Here is a 27,119-nt window from a genome sequence, read left to right on the forward strand (position 1 = left end):
ACCAGGCAATCGACTACCACTCTGATATGTATTAGTCAACCATGAATTAGCCAACTACGGTATGAAGCCAACCAACCAACTCTGTCTCTGTGAATTTTAATCCTATGGGCTTTTATGTCCTCATTTTAATGAGCCTTTCCAACATGGCTGTCTACCATCTCTGGGCTCCACTCTCTCTAGGGGGTCTGGGCTGGCTTAGCAGGGCTTTTAAGTGGTTTGACACACACACACACACACACACACACACACACACACACACACACACACACACACTGGTTTGACTGTTTTTCTAGGGGGTTAAATCTCCTTTAACCCTCCAACTCAATTGAGCATCCTCTCAAAGGGAAGTGAGAGGTGTCTTTAAACCATCACGTCAATACTCTGACTCTGTTCTGCTGTTAAACCCTCACGTCTATACTCTGACCCTGTTCTGCTGTTCTCAGCCAATCATGTCCCTCCTGCCATACTTTAATCCTTTTTGGATTCCTCTTTGATTTAACTTCAAATGAGGTTTCAGGATGTAGTTATTGTAATGCTACAAGAAGAGATGGAGAGGAAGGAGAGATTGACCATAATGGAAAGACTGAGAGATGGAGAAAGAGAGTGACTAAAATGGAAAGACTGAGAGATGGAGAAAGAGCGAGAGAGAGAGAGATGGAGAAAGAGCGAGAGAGAGAGAGATGGAGAAAGAGCGAGAAAGAGCGAGAGAGAGAGAGATGGAGAAAGGGCGAGAGAGAGAGAGATGGAGAAAGAGAGAGAGAGAGATGGAGAAAGAGCGAGAGAGAGAGAGATGGAGAAAGAGCGAGAGAGAGAGAGAGATGGAGAAAGAGCGAGAGAGATGGAGAAAGAGCGAGAGAGAGAGATGGAGAAAGAGCGAGAGAAAGAGAGAGATGGAGAAAGAGCGAGAGAGAGAGAGATGGAGAAAGAGCGAGAGAGAGAGAGATGGAGAAATAGCGAGAGAGATGGAGAAAGAGAGAGAGATGGCGAGAGTAAAATGGGAAGACAGAGAGATGGAATACCAGACATTCTGTGTACTTAACTAATCTATAAACAGGGTATACATAAATAGTGTATAATATTCAACAACCCATATTTTATTTGGCGACATTGGATTTCCCCTTTCATACCAATGATAGAGATTGATGACAGACGAGGCCTTATAAAAATGTACCATAGAGAATATAGCACGGCCTTACCTGTAGCCTCTCTGACCCCGAGGACCACGGCCTTACCTGTAGCCTCTCTGACCCCGAGGACCACAGCCTTACCTGTAGCCTCTCTGACCCCGAGGACCACGGCCTTACCTGTAGCCTCTCTGACCCCGAGGACCACGGACGTTGAGGATTCTCAGAATAGTTGCCAAGTGATGTCATCGTGGCGAGGAGCCAGGACTGCTCCCGTAACGCTAACAGAGCGTGGAAACTCACCACTCGGTGCATTTTGGCCCTATCTGTCTGCGCTGTGTTAAATAAACCCTGGGAAGAAAGCCACAGTGGGCTGTTCATCTCAAGCTCATGGCCATTCATAGAAAGGAATTCAACTTGGACTGTTTCTTGGACTGAAAATATGCTGTTTTGTGTTCCATCACCAAGCTGAATGGCCTTCATAGATAACATTAGAGTCTGACTATTACAATGGGATGACTGGTGTGTGTGTGTGTGTGTGTGTGTGTGTGTGTGTGTGTGTGTGTGTGCGTGCATTTCAATTCAATTGAAGAAGCTTTATTGGCATGGAAACGTACATTACCAAAGCAATTAAATCAATATAGATATTTATACACTGACTGTACAAACCATGCAGAACACCTTCCTAATATTGAGTTGCCCCCTTTTGTGCTCAGACAGCCTCAATTCGTCAGAGGATGGACTACAAGGTGTGGAAAGCATTCCACAGAGATGCTGGCCCATGTTGACTCCAATGCTTCCCACAGTTGTGTCACATTGGTTGGATGTCTTTTGGATAATGGACCATTTTTTTATTTGACCTTTCTTTAACCAGGTAGGCTAGTTGAGAACACCTTTATTTAACCAGGTAGGCTAGTTGAGAACACCTTTATTTAACCAGGTAGGCCAGTTGAGAACACCTTTATTTAACCAGGTAGGCTAGTTGAGAACAAGTTCTCATTTACAACTGTGACCTGGCCAAGATAAAGCATAGCAGTGCGACACAAACAACACGAGTTACACATGAAATAAACAAACATACAGTCAATAACACAATAGAAAAGTCTATATACAGTGTGTGCAAATGAGGTAAGGTAAGGCAATAAATTGATTCTTGATACACCAAGGAAACTGTTGAGTGTGAAAAACCCAGCAGTGTTGCAGTTCTTGACGCAAACCGGTGCGACCAGGCACCTACTACCACCCTGTCCAAAGGCACTTAGATGTTTTGTCTTGCCCATTCACCCTCTGAATGGCACACTTACACAAAGAGCAGGTATTCTTAATGTTATGTACACTGTGGATAACATATTAAATCAATCTCTCTCACTCTCTCTCTCTCTCTCTCACTCTCTCTCTCTCTCTCTCTCTCTCTCTCTCTCTCTCTCTCTCTCTCTCTCTCTCTCTCTCTCTCTCTCTCTCTCCCTCTCTCTCACTCAGGTGGATATGTTCTCGTATGGGATGGTTGTGTATGAGTTGCTGTCAGGTTGTAGGCCTGCGTTGGGCCAGCACCAGCTCCAGATAGCTAAGAAGCTGTCTAAAGGGATCCGTCCCACCCTGGGAAACCCAGAGGAAGTCCAGTTCCACTGTCTGCATGGCCTGATGATCGAGTGCTGGGACACTAAGCCTGAGAAGGTGAGGGGCTGTGGGCTGGGACACTAAGCCTGAGAAGGTGAGGGGCTGTGGGCTGGGACACTAAGCCTGAGAAGGTGAGCGGCTGTGGGCTGGGACACTAAGCCTGAGAAGGTGAGGGGCTGTGGGCTGGGACACTAAGCCTGAGAAGATGAGGGTCTGTGGGCTGGGACACTAAGCCTGAGAAGGTGAGGGGCTGTGGGCTGGGACACTAAGCCTGAGAAGGTGAGGGTCTGTGGGCTGGGACACTAAGCCTGAGAAGGTGAGGGTCTGTGGGCTGGGACACTAAGCCTGAGAAGGTGAGGGGCTGTGGGCTGGGACACTAAGCCTGAGAAGGTGAGGGTCTGTGGGCTGGGACACTAAGCCTGAGAAGGTGAGGGGCTGTGGGCTGGGACACTAAGCCTGAGAAGGTGAGGGGCTGTGGGCTGGGACACTAAGCCTGAGAAGGTGAGGGTCTGTGGGCTGGGACACTAAGCCTGAGAAGGTGAGGGGCTGTGGGCTGGGACACTAAGCCTGAGAAGGTGAGGGTCTGTGGGCTGGGACACTAAGCCTGAGAAGGTGAGGGGCTGTGGGCTGGGACACTAAGCCTGAGAAGGTGAGGGTCTGTGGGCTGGGACACTAAGCCTGAGAAGGTGAGGGTCTGTGGGCTGGGACACTAAGCCTGAGAAGGTGAGGGGCTGTGGGCTGGGACACTAAGCCTGAGAAGGTGAGGGTCTGTGGGCTGGGACACTAAGCCTGAGAAGGTGAGGGGCTGTGGGCTGGGACACTAAGCCTGAGAAGGTGAGGGTCTGTGGGCTGGGACACTAAGCCTGAGAAGGTGAGGGTCTGTGGGCTGGGACACTAAGCCTGAGAAGGTGAGGGGCTGTGGGCTGGGACACTAAGCCTGAGAAGGTGAGGGTCTGTGGGCTGGGACACTAAGCCTGAGAAGGTCAGGGGCTGTGGGCTGGGACACTAAGCCTGAGAAGGTCAGGGGCTGTGGGCTGGGACACTAAGCCTGAGAAGGTGAGGGGCTGTGGGCTGGGACACTAAGCCTGAGAAGGTGAGGGGCTGTGGGCTGGGACACTAAGCCTGAGAAGGTGAGGGGCTGTGGGCTGGGACACTAAGCCTGAGAAGGTGAGAGTCTGTGGGCTGGGACACTAAGCCTGAGAAGGTGAGGGGCTGTGGGCTGGGACACTAAGCCTGAGAAGGTGAGGGGCTGTGGGCTGGGACACTAAGCCTGAGAAGGTGAGGGGCTGTGGGCTGGGACACTAAGCCTGAGAAGGTGAGGGGCTGTGGGCTGGGACACTAAGCCTGAGAAGGTGAGAGTCTGTGGGCTGGGACACTAAGCCTGAGAAGGTGAGGGGCTGTGGGCTGGGACACTAAGCCTGAGAAGGTGAGGGGCTGTGGGCTGGGACACTAAGCCTGAGAAGGTGAGGGTCTGTGGGCTGGGACACTAAGCCTGAGAAGGTGAGGGGCTGTGGGCTGGGACACTAAGCCTGAGAAGGTGAGGGGCTGTGGGCTGGGACACTAAGCCTGAGAAGGTGAGGGTCTGTGGGCTGGGACACTAAGCCTGAGAAGGTGAGGGTCTGTGGGCTGGGATACTAAGCCTGAGAAGGTGAGGGTCTGTGGGCTGGTACACTAAGCCTGAGAAGGTGAGGGGCTGTGGGCTGGGACACTAAGCCTGAGAAGGTGAGGGTCTGTGGGCTGGGACACTAAGCCTGAGAAGGTGAGGGGCTGTGGGCTGGGACACTAAGCCTGAGAAGGTGAGGGGCTGTGGGCTGGGACACTAAGCCTGAGAAGGTGAGGGTCTGTGGGCTGGGACACTAAGCCTGAGAAGGTGAGGGGCTGTGGGCTGGGACACTAAGCCTGAGAAGGTGAGGGTCTGTGGGCTGGGACACTAAGCCTGAGAAGGTGAGGGTCTGTGGGCTGGGACACTAAGCCTGAGAAGGTGAGGGGCTGTGGGCTGGGACACTAAGCCTGAGAAGGTGAGGGTCTGTGGGCTGGGACACTAAGCCTGAGAAGGTGAGGGGCTGTGGGCTGGGACACTAAGCCTGAGAAGGTGAGGGGCTGTGGGCTGGGACGCCAATACACTATTCACACTAGTGAGCCAAGCTGTGCTGGCTTGAATATGCTCGTCGAACATCTCATTCTAAAATCATGGGTCTTAAAATAGAGTTGGTCCCCCCCTTTGCTGCTATAACAGCCTCCACTCTTCTGGGAAGGCTTTACTATGGAGTTGGTCCCCCCTTTGCTGCTATAACAGCCTCCACTCTTCTGGGAAGGCTTTACTATGGAGTTGGTCCCCCCTTTGCTGCTATAACAGCCTCCACTCTTCTGGGAAGGCTTTACTATGCAGTTGGTCCCCCCTTTGCTGCTATAACAGCCTCCACTCTTCTGGGAAGGCTTTACTATGGAGTTGGTCCCCCCTTTGCTGCGATAACAGCCTCCACTCTTCTGGGAAGGCTTTCCACTAGATGTTGGAACATTGCTGTGGGGATTTGCTTCCATTCAGCTATAAGAGCATTAGTGAGGTCGGGCACTGATGTTGGGTGATTAGGCCTGACTTGAAGTCGGCATTCCAATTCATCCAAAGGTGTTCGATGGGGTTGTGGTCAGGGCTCTGTGCAGGCCAGTCAAGTTCTTCCACACCGATCTCGAAAACCACTTTGTGCACAGGGGCATTGTCATGCTGTTGCCACAAAGTTGGAAACACAGAATCATCTAGAATGTCATTGTATGCTGTAGCGTTAAGATTTCCTTTCACTGGAACTAAGGGGCCTAGCCCGAACCATGAAAAACAGCCCCAGACATTATTTCTCCTCCACCAAACTTTACAGTTGGCACTATGCATTCGGGCAGGTAGCGTTCTCCTGGCATCCGCCAAATCCATATTCGTCCGTCAGATTGTCAGATGGTGACTCGTGATTCATCACTCCGAAGAATGCGTTTCCACTGCTCCAGAGTTTACACCACTCCAGCCGACGCGTGGCATGGTGATCTTAGACTTGTGTGCGGCTGCTCGACCATGGAAACCCATTTCATGAACCTCCTAAAGAACAGCTCTTGCGCTGATGTTGCTTCCAGAGGCAGTTTGGAACTCAGTAGTGAGTGTTGCAACTGAGGACAGACTATTTTTACGCGCTACACGCTTTAGCACTCTGCGGTCCTGTTCTGTGAGGTTGCGTGGCCTACCACTTCACAGCTGAGCCGTTGTTGCTCCTAGACGTTTCCATTTCACAATAACAGCACTTACAGTTGCCCGGGGCTGCTCTAGCAAGGCAGAAATGGACTTGTTGGAAAGGTGGTATCCTTTGACGGTGCCACATTGAAAGTCACTGAGCTCTTCAGTAAGGCCATTCTACTGCCAATGTTTCCCTATGGAGATTGCATGGCTGTGTACTGGATTTTGTACATCTGTCAGTAATGGGGTTGGCTGAAATAGCCGCATCCACTAATTTGAAGGGGTGTTCACATTCATTTTTATATACAGTATCGTATATCTTTGGGGCGGCAGGGTAGCCTAGTGGTTAGAGCGTTGGACTAGTAACCAAAAGGTGGCAAGTTCAAATCCCCGAGCTGACAAGGTACAAATCTGTCGTTCTGCCCCTGAACAGGCAGTTAACCCACTGTTCCTAGGCCGTCATTGAAAATAAGAATTTGTTCTTAACTGACTTGCCTAGTTAAATAAAGGTCAAATAAATCTCTCTCTATTATGCATGGGAATACTGATTTACATTTTCAAAATGGGGCTTGGGGCTGATTTGGTGTTTTTACAGTCTTTTATGTCCATCATTCTTTTTGCTAAGATAAAATCACCAATCCACTGGCCACCAATTGGGGAACCCTGGATTACAGTATGACATAGTGACTGTGTGTCTCTCTCTTGATCCAGAGGCCCCTGGCCATGCAGTGTGTGAGGCAGATGCAGGAGCCCAGTTTCCCATGTCTGAAGTACCTGCTGGCCTGTGACACACACTCCCAGCTCTTCCTGTCCCACTTGCAGGGACACAGCGCTGTGTTCTGGGACGGGGACAAGGACGACAGGTTGGTTTCTCTTTTTGTTGATTTCTGGCCCAAAAAGTGTCAGTGTAGACTTCCTGAGGATCTGAGGGTGTATTTCAGCTGCTTATGCTTGGACTGTCTCATAAAGAGCAGTGGAGGCAGAACACACTCACTCACATACATACTGTGCACATACCTCTCTGAGAGTAACACACTCACTCACATACATACTGTGCACATACCTCTCTGAGAGTAACACACTCACTCACATACATACTGTGCACATACCTCTCTGAGAGTAACACACTCACTCACATACATACTGTGCACATACCTCTCTGAGAGTAACACACACACACACTCCTGTCTCATAAAGAGCAGTGGAGGCAGAACACACTCACTCACATACATACTGTGCACATACCTCTCTGAGAGTAACACACACACACACACATACATACTCTGAACATACCTCTCTGAGGGTAACACACACATACATACTGTGCACATACCTCTCTGAGAGTAACACACACACACACATACATACTGTGCACATACCTCTCTGAGAGTAACACACACACACACTCCTGTCTCATAAAGAGCAGTGGAGGCAGAACACACACACACACATACATACTGTGCACATACCTCTCTGAGAGTAACACACACACACTCCTGTCCTGAAATAAAGCTCCCAGGTGGAAAGTAATTGCTTTAGTGTTGCTCTCCCCCTGTGTGTGACTGTGTGTGCTTTGGGAAGGGAGATAATCTCACCACGATAAAGGCAGCTTTCATCGCTCCATACAGGTGGTGCTAATGACTGCTATTGCCTGCAGCTGTCCTGCTGTTAACCCCATAGATATCCTTTGTAATTCTAATACCCCCTCATAGAGGTATTGCGCCAGGGCTTCCAGCATGGGAACCGACCATGAGAATGACATGATAATTGTCAGCAGGTACTACTCCGCCAGGGGAAGAAGGAGAAAGATTGAATACTGTCCTAACTCTGTGTCAGGGTAACACGGTTAAATGGTGTGTATTGTCTCGGTATGACTTGTTGGACTACTGTGTGTGTGTGTGTGTGTGTGTGTGTGTGTGTGTTCTAGAAACTCTGCAATAGTGAATGTGTGTTGTCTTATAGGAACTACAGTGTGGTAGGGAATGTGTGTTGTCCTATAGGAACTACAGTGTGGTAGGGAATGTGTGTTGTCCTATAGGAACTACAGTGTGGTAGGGAATGTGTGTTGTCCTATAGGAACTACAGTGTGATAGTGAATGTGTGTTGTCCTATAGGAACTACAGTGTGGTAGGGAATGTGTGTTGTCCTATAGGAACTACAGTGTGATAGTGAATGTGTGTTGTCTTATAGGAACTACAGTGTGGTAGTGAATGTGTGTTGTCCTATAGGAACTACAGTGTGATAGTGAATGTGTGTTGTCCTATAGGAACTACAGTGTGGTAGTGAATGTGTGTTGTCCTATAGGAACTACAGTGTGGTAGTGAATGTGTGTTGTCCTATAGGAACTACAGTGTGGTAGTGAATGTGTGTTGTCCTATAGGAACTACAGTGTGATAGTGAATGTGTGTTGTCCTATAGGAACTACAGTGTGGTAGTGAATGTGTGTTGTCTTATAGGAACTACAGTGTGGTAGTGAATGTGTGTTGTCCTATAGGAACTACAGTGTGGTGAACGTAGAGACGGGTCAGGTAGAGGTGAAGAGGATGCCGTGTCCAGGAACCAGGCTGAGCTGTCAGATGAAGATGGATAACACCTTATGGACCGCCACAGAGGTTGGCCAAACAATCACTAACACTGGGGTTGGAGTTGGCCAAACAATCACTAACACTGGGTTTCCTATGGACATTAGAATAGAATACTTATACTTATTCATACATGTTCTTTGCATCTGACAGTTTACTTAAATATGAATTTACATAAACTCTGGGGGTGGGGTTGGCCAAACTATCCTTAACACTGGATTTACATTGCAAGTTTACAGTTTACATAGCCCTCTGTCGCAATGGAACTCAGCATGACATAAAACCTCAGACGTAAAGCCATAAGCCTTCTTAGGTGGATTTCGTAATGTAATCAATGTACATGTTGACACCATGTCAGTACAATTGCTCTCACCATACCATAAGTATGTTCCTCTCTAGTCTAACCTGTGGCTTTGACTTTGTAGTGTGTAGGCTCAGGCTGAGTTGTGTTGCTGTCATGTTACCTGGTGAGGCAGTATAAAGTCTAGTGATAACATGTATGGGGAGTGTCATTGGGAACAGCCAAGAATACACGGGTACTTATGGAATTAGGGTACATGTTAAAGAATAGATGGGGGTTTATATCCAAAATGATCATTGTCAATATTTTTTAAGTATTGCTCTGCCCATGAAATGGAAGCTTATAACATTATCCACCTTGAGTAGATTATGTATATCTGTATACATTTAGTTTCTGTAAGTGTGTGATCGTGCGTGTACTGTACCAATCAAAAGTTTGGACAAACTTACTCATTCAAGGGTTTTTCTTTATTTTTACTATTTTCTACATTGTAGAATAATACTAAAGACATCAACACTATGAAATAACACATGGAATCATGTAGTAACCAAAAAAGTGTTTAGATTTTAGATTCTTCAAAGTAGCCACCCTTTGCCTTGTTGACAGCTTTGCACACTCTTGGCATTCTCTCAACCAAAGCTGTCATCAAGGCAAAGGGTGGCTACTTTGAAGAATCTCAAATATATAATGTATTTTGACAAATACATTTAAACTCAGTTTTTCACAATTCCTGACATTTAATCTTAGTAAAAAATTGCCCTGTCTTAGGTCAGTTAGGATCGCCACTTTATTTTAAGAATGTGAAATGTCAGAATAATAGTAGAGAGAATTATTTATTTCAGCTTTTATTTCTTTCATCACATTCCCAGTGGGTCAGACATTTACATACACTCAATTAGTATTTGGTAGCATTGCCTTTAAATTGTTAAACTTGGGTCAAACGTTTTGGGTGAATTTTGGTCCATTCCTCCTGACAGAGCTGGTGTAACTGAGTCAGGTCTGTAGGCCTCCTTGCTCGCACACGCTTTTTCAGTTCTGCCCACAAATTTTCTATAGGATGGAGGTCAGGGCTTTGTGATGGCCACTCCAATACCTTGACTGTGTTGTCTTTAAGCCATTTTTCCACAACTTGGGAAGTATGCTTGGGGTCATTGTCCATTTGGAAGACCCATTTGTGACCAAGCTTTAACTTCCTGACTGATGTCTTGAGATGTTGCGTCAATATATCCACATCAATTTTCCCCTCCTCATGATGCCATCTATTTTGTGAAGTGCACCAGTCCCTCCTGCAGCAAGCACCCTCACAACATGATACTGTCTCCTCTATGCTTCACAGTTGGGATGGTGTTCTTCAGCTTGCAAGCCTCCCCCTTTTTCCTACAAACATAATGATGGTCATTATGGCTAAACAGTTCTATTTTTCTTTCATCAGGCCAGAGGACATTTCTCAAAAAAGTACGATATTTGTCCCCATGTGCAGTTGCAAACAGTAGTCTGGCTTTTTTATGGCGGTTTTGGAGCAGTGGCTTCTTCCTTGCTGAGCAGCCTTTCAGGTTATATCGATATAGGACTCGTTTTACTGTGAATATAGATACTTTTGTACCGGTTTCCTCCAGCATCTTCACAAGGTCCTTTGCTGTTGTTCTCAGATTGATTTGTACTTTTTGCACCAAAGTACGTTCATCTCTAGGAGACAACGCGTCTCCTTCCTGAGCAGTATGACAGCTGGTTGGTCCCATGGTGTTTATACTTGCCTACTATTGTTTGTACAGATGAACGTGGTACCTTCAGGCGTTTGTAAATTGCTCCCAAGGATGAACCAGACTTGTGGAGGTCTTACAATCTTTTCTGAGGTCTTGGCTGATTTCTTTTGATTTCTTTTGATTTGATGTCAAGCAAAGAGGCACTGAGTTTGAAGGTAGGCCTTGAAATACATCCACAGGTACACCTCCAATTGACTCAAATTATGTCATTTAGCCTCTCAGAAGCTTCTAAAGCCATGACTTAATTTTCTGGAATTTGCCAAGCTGTTTAAAGGCACAGTCAACTTAGTTTATGTAAACTTCTGACCCACTGGAATTGTGATACAGTGAATTATAAGTTAAATAATCTGTCTGTAAACAATTCTTGGAAAAATTACTTGTGTTATGCACAAAGTAGATGTCCTAACTGACTTGCCAAAACTATAGTTTGTTAACAAGAAATGTGTGGAGTGGTTGAAAAAACGAGTTTTAATGACACCAACCTAAGTGTATGTAAACCTCCGACTTCAACTGTACATACATGTGTGTGTGTATTTACGTGTGTGTGTGTGTGTGTGTGTTCTAGGAGCAGGAAGTGTTCATCTACAGTCTAAAGGAGATGTGTCCACTGAGCCAGCCCCAGAAACAGATCTCCTGTCCTGCTATAGTCACCTGTCTGTTCCCCGTGCCCGCCAGAGACCAGGTAACTCTCCTGTTGTCACCTGTCTGTTCCCCATGCCCGCCAGAGACCAGGTAACTCTCCTGTTGTCACCTGTCTGTTCCCTGTGCCGGCCAAAGACCAGGTAACTCTCCTGTTGTCACCTGTCTGTTTCCCTTGCCCGCCAGAGACCAGGTAACTGTCCTGTCCTACTGTTGTCAACTGTCTGTTCCCCGTGCCCGCCAGAGACCATGTAACATACTGTTCACTACTGCCCTGTATGGTTGTCATGATACCAGTATCACAATAATACCATACTCGATTTTCCATGGCAAACACATGAAGCAGACTACTATTTGCTCCTTTAGGAACCTTTCATACAATATTGTGTATAGCTTAGAAAATAAACACATTTGACTCTGGGTGATAACATAATGCTCTTTTGTTTCCAAAATTAGGATTGTTTTCCTTTAGAATTGAAATCCGCATCATGTTTTGTTTCCTTGCTACCAGACTTATCGCGATACTGCTACCGTGACAACCCTATCTCAAACCATCTCCTAGACCAGTAGTTCCCGAACCGGTCCACCAGTAACCCCAACAATACACATTGTTGTTGTAGCCCCAGACAACCATACATGATTACACGGATCTCTGTGAGAAAGAATTATGGGAACCCAACCCATCGTTGTTCCGTCATCTACTAAACCCCAATGTAACTCTGATACACTGGATAGTCGGTGTTCTCTTATCTCTGTACTGTAAAGTGTTTATACAGTAACAGAACAGCAGTTGATAATAATACCATCTAACTGCCTTCCAAACCAGCCTGACTGTTTTCACCGTTTGTAGGGGTTTATTAGCGTTCTGACCATCATTAACTAACACAGCTACTGTGGTAAAAGAGGTTTTACGGTCCTCTTAACAGTAGAAATGCCAGTCTTTTTGATGTCAACATTCAAACAGTATAAATCCATTTAATATATGCATCCCGAAAAATGTTCCTTTGGTTGTGTTTATAAAGGTAACATTAGAATACAAATGTGTATATTTTTTAAAGAACATAATATCATTTTCATTGGTATATGTTACTGTAGCCTATTTATAAAAAGAACAAGAAAAACCGCTAACCACACCCATTATAATTTCATTTTGGCAGGTCTAAAGAAACATTGAAATAAGAAAATGTACATCAAAAGAGCAGAACCTATGATGTGTTTTATTATGTTACTAGTCTGTGCTTAGTGGCCTGGGTTGTATGCTGCCTCGTGTTCATGTGTGGACTGCATGGACGTGGTTACTCTTGGTAAAAGTGAGATATATTATTATTTTGTTGTTGAATTTTTACCCTTTTTTCTCCCCAATTTCATGGTATCCAATTGTTAGTAGTTACTATCTTGTCTCATCGCTACAACTCCCGTACGGGCTCAGGAGATACGAAGGTCGAAAGCCATGCGTCCTCCGAAACACAACCGCACTGCTTCTTAGCCGCACCAATGTGTCGGAGGAAACACCGTGCACCTGGTTAGCGTGCACTGCACCCGGCCCGCCACTCTGGAATGATTGTTCATTTCCAATACAATCTCTTAGTCGTGGTCATTTGCGGTGCACAGATCATTGTAATAATGTTCTGCCTCCCCGACCATCCGACTGACTAAAATGGGCCAGTGGCTGAATCTAGTTGCCTACGTCTGCTGTAGCGGGATTTTAAAAAGACACTTTTTGTTGCTCCGTTTCCCTCTGTATCAAGTCCAAGCTGCACTAGTCCATCTCTTCATATACAATTTGACTATTGTTAATATTGTCACCCATCAGACTATTGTCCATTTAATCTTGTGTTTAGACTAACTCTATTATTATGTGTAAAATGTATTTCATTATAGTTTAGGTGTAGTTTAGATGGGCCATCAGCTGTGCTGTGTTAAATATACTTATTTAGGAAAAGTCAATGGCCAAGTCATTTCAAAGTGTAAATTAGTTTTGTGTCAACATGATGCTTTCAGTGCTTCTAGTGAGCACTGCCTGTGTGCCCCCCCACCTCCCCTTCACCCCCCTCTCCCTAGACCCTCAGCCGTTTGAAGTGTCCTGTGGCTGGGGTAGTCCAGGTGTTGAGGCTGACCTAGTGGAGCCTGCTGTCTGTCTGGGGATAAGGAGCTAAAGGCTCTCTCACATTATACCTGCAAGGCACTTTGATTTGCTTGCCTCGAAGAAGGGGCGCAGAAATGTTGGATAGTTCCATATGTTTGAACTTTGACAGAAGCAACACCCCCAAAGTACCATAGCTCTATCTAACATATTTCTGACACGTCGGCTGTTCAGGGTGTTACACTGCAGACGTGGAGCCCCCTTTGAGCTTTCCCTCCTTCCCAGAAACCCATCCTCCACTGAAGTCAGCAGTACAGGTAGAACAGTCCTGCTGTAGGACAACAGTAGAACAACCGCTGGTAGTTGCTAGGGGGACTCTGATGTCGTGGGAGGAACAACTCAGGGGGAAAACATTCTACAGTGACACTTAGGCGCTGACCTGGTTGTATGACATGTAAATATGTGTTGGGAATGACGAACGCTATCAAACGCATATTTACACTTAAATTAGAAGACCGTACAGTAGATTGATTTACTGGTTGTATTATTTACTGCAGCAGTGCAGTCTTTTTACTGCCCCGCTCTCTATTTTAACTTAGTAAACAAGAATGTTTTCACCTCCGTTCATGCTTTTCATCTAGTCTTCAGTCTTTATCAAGGTTGGGATGTGTTGTTGATATCTTTACTATCTCTGTCTCTCTCTCCCTCTCCACGTCCCTTCAACCACTCTCCATTCCGTATACACCCCCCCAACCTAACATTCTGGTCTCCTCCCACCCAAGCAGACCCAGGCGTGTGTCTTCATGGGGATGTCAGACGGTCTGGTGGCAGTGTACTCTCTAATGGATGACATGCCTGTAGAAGGAGAGACCTACCTGTGTTCTCACACCCTCAATATGACCATGTTTGGGATGGAGGACTCTGACCCCAGACAGAGACCCTACCCAGTCAGGAGCATGGTCCTGGTCCACAGTGGATCCCAGGTTGGAATAGATATATCAATATGCCGATATATCAAAATGTATCTATTTATCTATCTAGATATTCTGATATATTTCAATATACCTGTATACCACAATGTCCAATGATGAAATAGTAAATCATTGTATACAGTAGTGAAATACCGGTAACCTCATTACAATGTTACAGGGTTAAACTCTGGTAATATGAATGGTTATCATAAAGTGTAAATCTTATCTCCATCTTGCTCTTCCTCCCAGCTGTGGTACTCCCATGGTCCAGGCCTGCTGGTGATCGACTGCCGGACCCTCCAGGCGGTGCATCGTCTGGACCCCTACGACCCACCATCCTCCATACAGGCCCTGGCATCCAGCCCCTGTCTGTGGGGGGATGAGGCGGTGTGGACCCTGGACGACCACACCAACACCCTGCAGCTGTACCACGCTGCCACCTACCAGCTCTGTGCCACGTACAGGTGTGTGAAACGTGGGTGGGTGGGGTGAGGTAGTGTTAGACTAATGGGTAGGACACAGCTATAAGATACGCTGGTGGTAGGTAGGACACAAGCTATAAGATATGCTGGTGGTAGGTAGGACACAGCTATAGGATACGCTGGTGGTATTAGGACACAGCTATAAGATAGGCTGGTGGTATTAGGACACAGCTATAAGATACGCTGGTGGTAGGTAGGACACAGCTATAAGATACGCTGGTGGTATTAGGACACAGCTATAAGATAGGCTGGTGGTAGGTAGGACACAGCTATAAGATACGCTGGTGGTAGGTAGGACACAGCTATAAGATAGGCTGGTGGTATTAGGACACAGCTATAAGATACGCTGGTGGTAGGTAGGACACAGCTATAAGATACGCTGGTGGTAGGTAGGACACAGCTATAAGATAGGCTGGTGGTAGGTAGGACACAGCTATAAGATACGCTGGTGGTAGGTAGGACACAGCTATAAGATATGCTGGTGGTAGGTAGGACACATCTATAGGATACGCTGGTGGTATTAGGACACAGCTATAAGATAGGCTGGTGGTAGGTAGGACACAGCTATAAGATAGGCTGGTGGTAGGTAGGACACAGCTATAAGATAGGCTGGTGGTAGGTAGGACACAGCTATAAGATAGGCTGGTGGTATTAGGACACAGCTATAAGATACGCTGGTGGTAGGTAGGACACAGCTATAAGATACGCTGGTGGTAGGTAGGACACAGCTATAAGATACGCTGGTGGTAGGTAGGACACAGCTATAAGATAGGCTGGTGGTATTAGGACACATCTATAAGATACACTGGTGGTAGGTAGGACACATCTATAGGATACGCTGGTGGTAGGTAGGACACAGCTATAAGATAGGCTGGTGGTAGGTAGGACACAGCTATAAGATACGCTGGTGGTAGGTAGGACACATCTATAGGATACGCTGGTGGTAGGTAGGACACAGCTATAAGATAGGCTGGTGGTAGGTAGGACACAGCTATAAGATAGGCTGGTGGTAGGTAGGACACAGCTATAAGATAGGCTGGTGGTAGGTAGGACACAGCTATAAGATAGGCTGGTGGTAGGTAGGACACAGCTATAAGATAGGCTGGTGGTAGGTAGGACACATCTATAAGATACGCTGGTGGTAGGTAGGACACAGCTATAAGATAGGCTGGTGGTATTAGGACACAGCTATAAGATACGCTGGTGGTATTAGGACACAGCTATAAGATACACTGGTGGTAGGTAGGACACAGCTATAAGATACGCTGGTGGTATTAGGACACAGCTATAAGATACGCTGGTGGTAGGTAGGACACAGCTATAAGATACGCTGGTGGTATTAGGACACAGCTATAAGATACGCTGGTGGTAGGTAGGACACAGCTATAAGATACGCTGGTGGTATTAGGACACAGCTATAAGATACGCTGGTGGTATTAGGACACAGCTATAAGATACACTGGTGGTAGGTAGGACACAGCTATAAGATACGCTGGTGGTAGGTAGGACACAGCTATAAGATAGGCTGGTGGTAGGTAGGACACAGCTATAGGATACGCTGGTGGTAGGTAGGACACAGCTATAAGATACGCTGGTGGTATTAGGACACAGCTATAAGATACACTGGTGGTAGGTAGGACACAGCTATAGGATACACTGGTGGTAGGTAGGACACAGCTATAAGATACACTGGTGGTAGGTAGGACACAGCCCCCTTTACTGGCTCAACTAGCTGACCAAACAGCCTGTTACCAACCCTTAGTATACTTTTGGAAATAATGGTGTTTGGCCAGATATAATGCTATTTTACAGTCAACTAATTGACAACACACTTTCAGTAGGACATTCAACAAGCACAGCACTTACACAAATGACTGTGTAAGTGCTGTGCTGGTCGGCTGAGAGAAATTTATGATAAAAAGATTGTGTTGTTAGACTTCAGTGCAGCTTTTGACATAATCGATCATAGTCTGCTGCCGGAAAATGTTATGTGTTGTGGCTTTACACCCCCTGCTATGTTGTGGATAAAGATGTACCTGTCTAACAGAACACAGAGGGTGTTCTTAAATGGAAGCCTCTCCAACATAATCCAGGTAGAATTAGAAATTCCCCAGGGCAGCTGTCTAGGCCCCTTACTTTTTTCAATCTTTACTAATGACATGAATAAAGCCAGTGTGTCTATGTATGTGGATGAATCAACACTATACATGTCAGCTATTAGTTTCAGAGTGGTTGGCAAGGAATACTAAACTAATACTGGATTGTAAACTGTCATGGTCAAAACATATTGATACAACAGTAGCTAAGATGGAGACATTCTTAACAGCACTATCAACAAGGTAGGTCCTACAGGCCCTAGTGTTGTCGCACCTGGACTACTGTTCAGTAATGTGGTCAGGTGTCACAAAGAGGGACTTGGCTCAGAACAGGGCAGCACGGCTAGCCCTTGGATGTACACAGATGGCTAATATTAATAATATGCATGTCAATCTCTCCTGGCTCAAAGTGGAGGAGACATTGACTTCATCATTACTTGTATTTGTGAGAGGTATTGACATGTTGAATGCACCGAACTGTCTGTTTGAACCACTGGCGCACAGCTCGGACACCCATGCATACCCCACCAGACATGCCACAAGAGGTCTCTTCACAGTCCCCAAGTCCAGAACAGACTATGGGAGGCGCACAGTACTACGTTAGTACTACATAGAGCCATGACGTCATGGAACTCTATTCCACATCATGTAACTGATGCAAGCAGTAACATGTGATTAAAGAAAACAGATAAAAATATATTATGGAACAGCGGGGACTGTGAAGCAACATAAACATAGCCAAAGACACATGCATACACACACATGATAAAATACGCACTATAGACACACATACACATGGATTTAGAACTGTAGATATGTGCTAGTGGTGGAGTCGGGGGCTGAGGGCACACAGTGTGTTGTGAAATCTGTAAATGTATTGTCATATTTTTTAAATTGTATAAACTGGACCCCAGGAAGAGTCAGCAGCTAATAGGGATCCATAATAAATACAAATACACAGCCAAGACACAATTTCACTATGTAACAGACCATGTGACCAATACATACACATAATACAAATGTCATTTCGTCATTCCAGCTGTGGAGACGCCAACCCTCTCCGGGACGTGTTCACTGTACAGCGACCTGCAGGGGTTACCATGGCTACTAGTCCTGACCTTGACTCAAAGAGGAAGAGTCTAGATGAGGAGGAGGAGGAATGTCCTAACGACAAAGTGACGCTGATCTACAGCGAGGAGGCGGGAACTCAGATCATCCAGCACCAGGATTCGCTGACGGACTACTGCTCCATGTCCTCTGACTCCACCCCTTCGCTGGGATTTGACCGATCCGGCCCCTTGTCAGAGCCGCTGGGATTGGAAAGATCCAGTTCCTGCGCGCTCAGCTCATTGGCTAGTTCCAGCAGTATGCCTTTTTCCACTGAGGAGGAAGAGAGGCCTCAGGATCATCCAGACGACCTTGACCCTGTGATGAACTCTGACCCCACCACAACCTTTACCACCACTCCCCCCCACCTGCAGGCCCTCACTGTGCTGGCTGTCAATGGAACCCTTTGGATCCCCAGGTACCCACAATGCTACACACACAAACCCAGCATGTCACACTGTCTTACAACACACTTTTTTTGCAGTCAAGAAAAGATTGCTGTACCATATTTAGGTGGTTCCTGACGTTAACACTCCTCCAGGCGTTGTGAGATCTGATACTGCAACATTTCCATCTGGTCTGTCTGGTCCTACTCCAATCTGTTTTGGATGTAAGCACTAGTTGTTATTTAGGGGAAGTTGTGTTTCCATAGCTCGGGCTGACACTAAAGACGTGAAGAGCAGAATCAACAACCACTGAAATATCTGAACGGTTCCTTTTGTGAAGGAAAAGTTTTTTTAGAAAAGGCCCAAATGGCCCAGTCTGGATCCAGGTCAGGGTCTTTTTCTGGCCCAGAGTAGACTTGTTTTGGGCCAGGCTTCAGAGGGTGAAACACTAAGGTCTATCTATGTCTTTAGGCCAAACACCGGGGTAAAGTCTTATGGTGGAAATATGCCAACAGATGGGACTTAGGTCTGTCCTCAAATCACAATTTAGAGTTTTGAATAAGGTTTGTCATTTACAAAATACTATTCAACTAACCAAGTATGTCAAACATAAAAATAAAAAATGTGCAAAGTGACCATGATAGCTACCGTTAGTTGTTGTGCTAGTCAGCTATAGCTTGTTCTCTATCTAACTTTCTAGTTAATGGTGAGCCAATATATTTTATCATGGCTTTGTCTTGTCCCTCTGCAGCAGACACGTTTTGGGCTTCTTTGTCATTATTGAGCCAATACTCGAATCAGCAAGAAGTGATTTGAATCAGAGTATAATTAGAATCTATGAGTATAATCTACGTGGTCAGCCCCACTGAAACAGTACCTATTTGACTCTGCCAAGAACAGATCTTTAGTCACTACTGTGTTGTGTTCCAGGAGTGGTGGTGACGTGATGGTGATCGAGGTCCAGCGGCAGACAGGACAGCTCAGGGGGCGTGTCATCGCTGTGCTCTGCCCCCCTGGAACTTCCTCTTACGGGTGAGGTCATATCCTGTCAGGAAGGCTGTTTCTCAATAGTCTAAAGGGACAGTTTGAGATGCATCCATTCTTTTTGATAGCCAGTGAGGTGTGTAGACTGTCTGTCCAATCAGCTTCCACTATGCTGATGGAACAGCCAGTTACAAATCCACTCCTAGCCCCACTCGCTAGACAATGCTTTTAAATCTGAGAAGTCTGGATAGGTTTTGTGAATATGGTAATAGCCCTCCCTTGCCCTCTGATAGGCTAGATCAGGGCTGCTGCCTTGGAGCGCTACCGTCCTGCAGGGTTTCAGTCCAACCATTATTTAGCACGCCGTAGTTTATTAGCTGCTTACCAAGACCTTAACTAGCTGAATCAGGTATGTCAGGTTAGGGCTGGACTGATACCTACAGGACGGTATATCTCCAGCAAGAGGGTTGAGCAGCACTGGCCTCAATGATATTTCCTTTGGAATCCATAGGATGTACCCAATCCATAGGATGTACCCAATCCATAGGATGTACCCAATCCATAGGATGTACCCAATCCATAGGATGTATCCATAGGATGTACCCAATCCATAGGATGTATCCATAGGATGTACCCAATCCATAGGATGTATCCATAGGTTGTACCCAATCCATAGGATGTATCCATAGGATGTACCCAATCCATAGGATGTATCCATAGGATGTATCCATAGGATGTACCCAATCCATAGGATGTACCCAATCCATAGGATGTATCCATAGGATGTACCCAATCCATAGGATGTATCCATAGGTTGTACCCAATCCATAGGATGTATCCATAGGATGTACCCAATCCATAGGATGTATCCATAGGATGTATCCATAGGATGTACCCAATCCATAGGATGTATCCATAGGATGTACCCAATCCATAGGATGTATCCAATCCATAGGATGTACCCAATCCATAGGATGTATCCATAGGATGTATCCATAGGATGTACCCAATCCATAGGATGTATCCAATCCATAGGATGTACCCAATCCATAGGATGTACCCAATCCATAGGCTGTACCCAATTCATAGGATGTACCCAATTCATAGGATGTACCCAATCCATAGGATGTACCCATAGGATGTACCCAATTGTAGAGTCTACCGTATGGGTTGATGCTCTAAAGCAGGTATCCCATTCCTAGCCTTCGAGGGCCACAGTGTCTGTTGACGACAGCTTCTCCTTCAGTAGTAGCCTTTACATCCTGCCGAGCAGAGCCGTACTGGGCTGGCCTGGTTACGTATCCACCATAGTAGCTGTAACCCTGCTGGAAAAGACTGTCTGAGCCAGCACAGTTCCGTTTGGGTCGGCACGATAGTGTAAGATATTATACACCTTTGGCCTTAATGGCAAAGGTGTATAATTACCCCCGTGTATTTACCATAAACGCCTCATTTGGGGATTTTGCGGTATTGTACAATACTTTCTGTTGCTCTTTTTTTTTTCTTTTTTTTTTTTAAACTCTGTTTATTAAGTTTTGAACATACACACACACAGACAAGACAAAGCAATATAAATAATATACTAATAATATACAAATAAAAATACAATTAAAAAATAGCTTTACAGATACCATACTTTAGACAAGTTAAACACACCAGGCAGAAGGCTACAGAGGTTAAAGGGCAATCTATAGTACAGGGACAGAGCAAACACCTCACCATTGTTCCTGTAAACAGTCAAGGGATAAGGGTGGAGAAATGCAACCACTCACAGACAGTCATGGCCACAGACCGACCATCCACTGGACAAAAAAAAAAGTTTACAATGCTTTAAAATAAATTAAAAAAAATGATTATTCATGTAGGCGTGAACAAAATGTAAAAATAACTGGGAAAAACAAGCTCACACTTCAGTCTCTGCCTGGGCAAGATGAACAAGGCATCTGCGGATCACAATCAATAAGCACATGAACCTTAATACCCCCCCCCCCCCCCCCCCCCCCCCCCAGCAAAAACACAGAGAGAAGCTCCTCCAACCCTCAAGTCACAGACTTATTTTAGTATTAATTGGAATGCCATCAGAGGATGGACTGTTTAAAGTAAGACCGGAATGGAGACCAAGCCTCATCAAACAGTTTGGGGTTCCCACGTGAATTGAATTAAAAAATGTCTAGTTTCAGAGAGCACAACACATCCCTCACCCAATATTTATAAGATGGGGGAGCTGCCATTTTCCAGTTCTGTAGTATTAGCCGTCTAGCTAAAAGAGTTGTATAAGCAACAGTGTCCGACTGGATTCTTGATAGGGGGGTACCCATGGGCAGTACTCCAAAAAGGGCTGTAAGGGGAGACGGATCTATAACAGTGTCATACATATCAGAGAAACATTTAAATATTAATTCCCAGAAAGCTGACAGTTTATGACAGCCCCAAAACATATGCAACAGTGTGGCTGGTTCCACCTTACATCTGACACAGGTAGGATCAAAATCAGATAATATTCTTCCAAGTTTGGCCCCCTGACCAGTGGATACGGTGAACCACCTTGAATTGAATGAGGCTGTGTCTAGTGCTAAAAGAGGACGAGTGCACCCTGCGCAGCACAGATTCCCAGGCGTCTTCCCCAAGTTCCTCCCCCAAATCTTTTTCCCATCGAGTCTTTAAAGGCACCAGAGAAGGGTTCTGTAGGTCATGAATGATTGCATATACATCTGAAATTGCGTCTCTAGGAAGCTTGTTCAGCTCCAAGATGCTCTCTATAGCTGTATTCGCAGGCCTATTGGGAAATCCAGGTGTGTTAGCCCTGACAAAGTTTCTAGTCTGGAGATAGTGGAAAAAGTGGGATTGGGGGAGATTGAACTTTTCCTGCAGCTGAGAAAAAGAGGCAAATGTATCATCAAAGAATAATTGGGCTAGCGAGGAGAGGCCTAGTGAGTGCCAAATGCCAAAAGCCCCATCATTCAAAGATGGAGGAAATAAAATGCTCTGATTGATTGGGCCTGATAGAGAAAAGCCTCGGAGGTTAAAGGCTAAACGGAACTGATTCCAAATTTTAAGAGAATGCTTTACAATTGGGTTGGCACACCTTTTGCCTAGGGACACTGGGAGAGACGAGCACAGCACAGAGGAAAGTGCTGCAGGTTTACACGATTCAGACTCCATCTGGGCCCAGAGTGGTCTAGGGCCAGTAGAATCAGTCTGCAGCCAGTACAGAACGGCTCTGAAATTTGCAGCCCAGTAGTATGTCTGAAAATTTGGTAAAGCTAAACCCCCCAATGACCTAGGCTTCTGTGAATGTTTTCTACCAATCCGTGGTACCTTGCCATCCCAAATAAAATGCATGAATGTTTGATCCAGTGAAATAAAAAAAGATTTTGGAATAAAAATGGGTAAACATTGAAATAAATATAAAAATTTGGGCAACACATTCATTTTAATGACATTAATCCTTCCGATAAGAGAAAGGGGTAGCGAATTCCAAAAAGTAAAAGATTGTTTCAATCTGTCTGCTAGAGCAACAAAGTTTTCCTGAAACAAATTTTAATATTTCCTTGTCACTTTTACTCCCAAGTAGGTGAATTGATCCCGGACAATCCTAAACTGAGAACTTGTGAAAGAGCACTTTAAAGCAGCCTTGTTTACCGGAAAAAGCTCACTCTTGCCTAGATTCAGCTTGTACCCTGAGATTGATCCAAACTTTTTAAGAACAGATAGGGCACGTGGCAATGAGGTATCGGGGTTGGAGATAAACAAAAGGAGGTCGTCAGCATATAGCGAGACTTTCTGCTCCCAGCCCGCCCTGATTATGCCTTGAATGGCATCATTAGAGCGTAGTGCAATGGCGAGAGGCTCGATTGCCAAAGCAAACAACAAGGGGGAGAGTGGGCAACCCTGTCTGGATCCGCGGTGCAAGGGAAAATAGTCAGAGGACTATTAGTTATTAGTCCGTACCGAAGCCATGGGGGAAAAATAAATAATCTTTATCCACGCAATGAATTTGGGGCAGCTGTTAGGTAATCCCACTCAACGCGGTCAAACGCTTTTTCGGCATCAAGCGAGACCACCACCTCCGGGTCCTCCGACGCTGGGGAGTACAGTATATTGATAAGGCGCCTAATATTGAAAAATAAATGCCTATTTCTCACAAAGCCAGTCTGGTCAGAGTGTATTACTTGGTGTAGCAAGCCTTCCATACGGATGGCTAAAAGCTTAGCTAGGATTTTGTAATCACAGTTTTTACCGCGCCCCCGGGTAAAGTGTGCGTCCCCGGGCCCTCAGACTCAGGAGAGGGCGGTGATGAGAGCGGGTCTTGTAGGCCGGGTTTTCTAAAAGTCATGCTCTTGGCCTTATGTTTGGTCGACATGCTGACATTCGGAAGCAAAGTAGTCTTGGTTTTTACGGAAAGGGATCACCAAACTAATATTTGAAAATAAATACGGTTCTGCTGCAGAATTCACATAAACTTTAAGAATACCACGGGAGCAAACGGAGAACACGTCAGTCACACATGGCTACCATCCCCTCTGTTGCTTGTTTGTTGTGTCGTCATTAGCACAGTATACATGATCCCAATTCTAGCTCCAAAGACAGCGTCAATTTGAAAAAAATGAAAAAGCAGATTGCGCTGATTTATAGGCACATTGAACCATGTCGCGCGCCGTAGTTTAAAGCCTGGATAAGTGGTCAAACGATGATGTCATATCTGTTCTTCAATCTTTTTTGCACCTTGGCCATTGTCTGGGAAGCAGAACAGAAACCCTCCATGCTCCAGGAAGTGCAGTTGAAGACACCTGCTGTAAATTATAGTCACTTTCAAATAGATTGCACCACACAAAGAATCCCCAATGCAATTATAACATCCAACGAAACAGTGTGGGAAAGTGCTCCATTGATTAACCCATTACAGTCTAAGCCGGGGGAAAGAGGGGGTGGGGGTTCTACTAAGCTATATGGAATTGTTTTAAGAAGGTCATACCAAGGATCATTTAGTTATTTGATTTAGAATTTTAATACAGGGGCGGAACCAAATGTCAGGGCAATGTCTTTCTACCGTAACACCGGCACATTGCCTCGTCCAAGCCACGGGATGCATCCCAAATGGAACCCTTTGCTCTATAGAGTGCACTACTTTTGACCAGAACACCTATGGGCCCTATGTAGGGCATGGGGTTCCATTTGGGATCCAGCCATGGTGTTAACAGTGAAAAACAGGCCTCATTCCAGACCTGTGGAGTGTTGGACCTCTTTATCTGCTGTAGCAAAGTAGGCCAGCAGAACTGTCTGGTATACATCCCAAATGGACCCCTAGTCCATATGTAGTAGCACCCTGTTCCCTATTGTGTGCCCTGGTCAAAAGTATTGCACTACATAGGGAATAAGGTGCAATTTGGGACGTACACACTTTCTGGCACAGCAAGAAAAGGAGCTGGAGATTAATTTGCTGATTCAGCTTCAATAAAGACCCAGCAGAGATCCCTCATCATGTGCTTAACGGGGTTTTTCTCCACTCTGTAATTATTCCTATAAACGTCCCAGCAGCTGTTTTAGCTACAGCAGAAGAGGACTTCTGTCTGAAGTGCATGTGTGTACGTGTGTCAGTGTGTGTGCGTGAGGTTTTAGCAGCAGGCAATGAAAGGGCCACCCAATGCCGAGGTCCTTAATAAGCAGTGGTTGTCAGGGGGTTAGTGCTATCTGGGATCCTTAGGACATCCCTAACCTTAACCCATACCCTAACTTTAACTTTAACATTAACCCTTACCATAGCCATTTCAATTTCAACTTCAATAGGGTGACGTTAGATCCCATTTAGACTAGTAGCACCAGGGACAGGTTGAGGTCTGGCCATAGGGTCGCAGGAAGACAGGAAAGGCTGTGAGAAACACGCTGGAGATTCTGGGCTTGTTTCACATCCACTGTAGACTGACTGACTGATCTACAAATCATAATGACTCGTTATTTAGGATGCAAGGTGATTTGTAGATCAGTCAGTCACAATTACCCACAATGCACCACATATGTAATGCTATCGAACACGGTCTCTGTATCAATTTCATCCCATTTGAAACAAACTACAACTTCTAAAGGCTTTACAGGGCATTACGAAAGTCTTCATCATTCTCTATGGCGATACCGCTAACACATGACTGGTGTGTGTGTGTGTGTGTGTGTGTGTGTGTGTGTGTGTGTGTGTGTGTGTGTGTGTGTGGCAGGGGGGAAAATATATATTTTTAAATACCTTTACCCCGTAGTGGTCTTATGCTCACCTATGTTTGTAACCATCAGTGTTGTAGATGGCATGTAACCATCAGTGTTGTAGATTACATGTAACCATCAGTGTTGTAGATTACATGTAACCATCAGTGTTGTAGATGGCATGTAACCATCAGTGTTGTAGATTACATGTAACCATCAGTGTTGTAGATTACATGTAACCATCAGTGTTGTAGATGGCATGTAACCATCAGTGTTGTAGATTACATGTAACCATCAGTGTTGTAGATGGCATGTAACCATCAGTGTTGTAGATTACATGTAACCATCAGTGTTGTAGATTACATGTAACCATCAGTGTTGTAGATGACATGTAACCATCAGTGTTGTAGATGACATGTAACCATCAGTGTTGTAGATTACATGTAACCATCAGTGTTGTAGATTACATGTAACCATCAGTGTTGTAGATTACATGTAACCATCAGTGTTGTAGATGACATGTAACCATCAGTGTTGTAGATGGCATGTAACCATCAGTGTTGTAGATGGCATGTAACCATCAGTGTTGTAGATGACATGTAACCATCAGTATTGTAGATTACATGTAACCATCAGTGTTGTAGATTACATGTAACCATCAGTGTTGTAGATGGCATGTAACCATCAGTGTTGTAGATTACATGTAACCATCAGTGTTGTAGATTACATGTAACCATCAGTGTTGTAGATTACATGTAACCATCAGTGTTGTAGATTACATGTAACCATCAGTGTTGTAGATTACATGTAACCATCAGTGTTGTAGATTACATGTAACCATCAGTGTTGTAGATGACATGTACCCATCAGTGTTGTAGATGGCATGTAACCATCAGTGTTGTAGATTACATGTAACCATCAGTGTTGTAGATGGCATGTAACCATCAGTGTTGTAGATGGCATGTAACCATCAGTGTTGTAGATTACATGTAACCATCCGTGTTGTAGATTACATGTAACCATCAGTGTTGTAGATTACATGTAACCATCAGTGTTGTAGATTACATGTAACCATCAGTGTTGTAGATGGCATGTAACCATCAGTGTTGTAGATTACATGTAACCATCAGTGTTGTAGATGGCATGTAACCATCAGTGTTGTAGATGGCATGTAACCATCAGTGTTGTAGATGGCATGTAACCATCAGTGTTGTAGATTACATGTAACCATCAGTGTTGTAGATGGCATGTAACCATCAGTGTTGTAGATTACATGTAACCATCAGTGTTGTAGATGGCATGTAACCATCAGTGTTGTAGATTACATGTAACCATCAGTGTTGTAGATTACATGTAACCATCAGTGTTGTAGATGGCATGTAACCATCAGTGTTGTAGATTACATGTAACCATCAGTGTTGTAGATGGCATGTAACCATCAGTGTTGTAGATTACATGTAACCATCAGTGTTGTAGATTACATGTAACCATCAGTGTTGTAGATGGCATGTAACCATCAGTGTTGTAGATGACATGTAACCATCAGTGTTGTAGATTACATGTAACCATCAGTGTTGT

The 27,119-nt window shown here is 45.2% G+C and overlaps 1 protein-coding gene across 3 annotated transcripts in view; it reads left to right on the plus strand.

Moving 5' to 3' along the window:
- Nucleotides 1–27,119, plus strand: part of LOC110526993 (leucine-rich repeat kinase 1) — a 142,464-nt gene that overhangs the window by 112,544 nt on the left and 2,801 nt on the right. For 2 of the 3 annotated variants that reach the window (XM_090239182.1, XM_090239181.1), the window contains 8 exons: nt 2,604–2,798; nt 6,667–6,818; nt 8,450–8,567; nt 11,167–11,283; nt 14,109–14,306; nt 14,544–14,758; nt 17,912–18,397; nt 19,296–19,397. In XM_090239182.1, the coding sequence (XP_090095308.1) occupies nt 2,604–2,798; nt 6,667–6,818; nt 8,450–8,567; nt 11,167–11,283; nt 14,109–14,306; nt 14,544–14,758; nt 17,912–18,397; nt 19,296–19,397 (1,583 nt within the window). Of the gene's footprint in view, nt 1–2,603; nt 2,799–6,666; nt 6,819–8,449; nt 8,568–11,166; nt 11,284–14,105; nt 14,307–14,543; nt 14,759–17,911; nt 18,398–19,295; nt 19,398–27,119 lie in introns of all 3 variants that reach the window. The other variant, XM_090239180.1, reaches the window with a different exon arrangement.

The sequence above is a fragment of the Oncorhynchus mykiss genome, chromosome 6, assembly GCF_057628025.1.
Source record: "Oncorhynchus mykiss isolate SJ-2025 chromosome 6, ASM5762802v1, whole genome shotgun sequence".
In the NCBI taxonomy this organism is placed as follows: domain Eukaryota; kingdom Metazoa; phylum Chordata; class Actinopteri; order Salmoniformes; family Salmonidae; genus Oncorhynchus; species Oncorhynchus mykiss.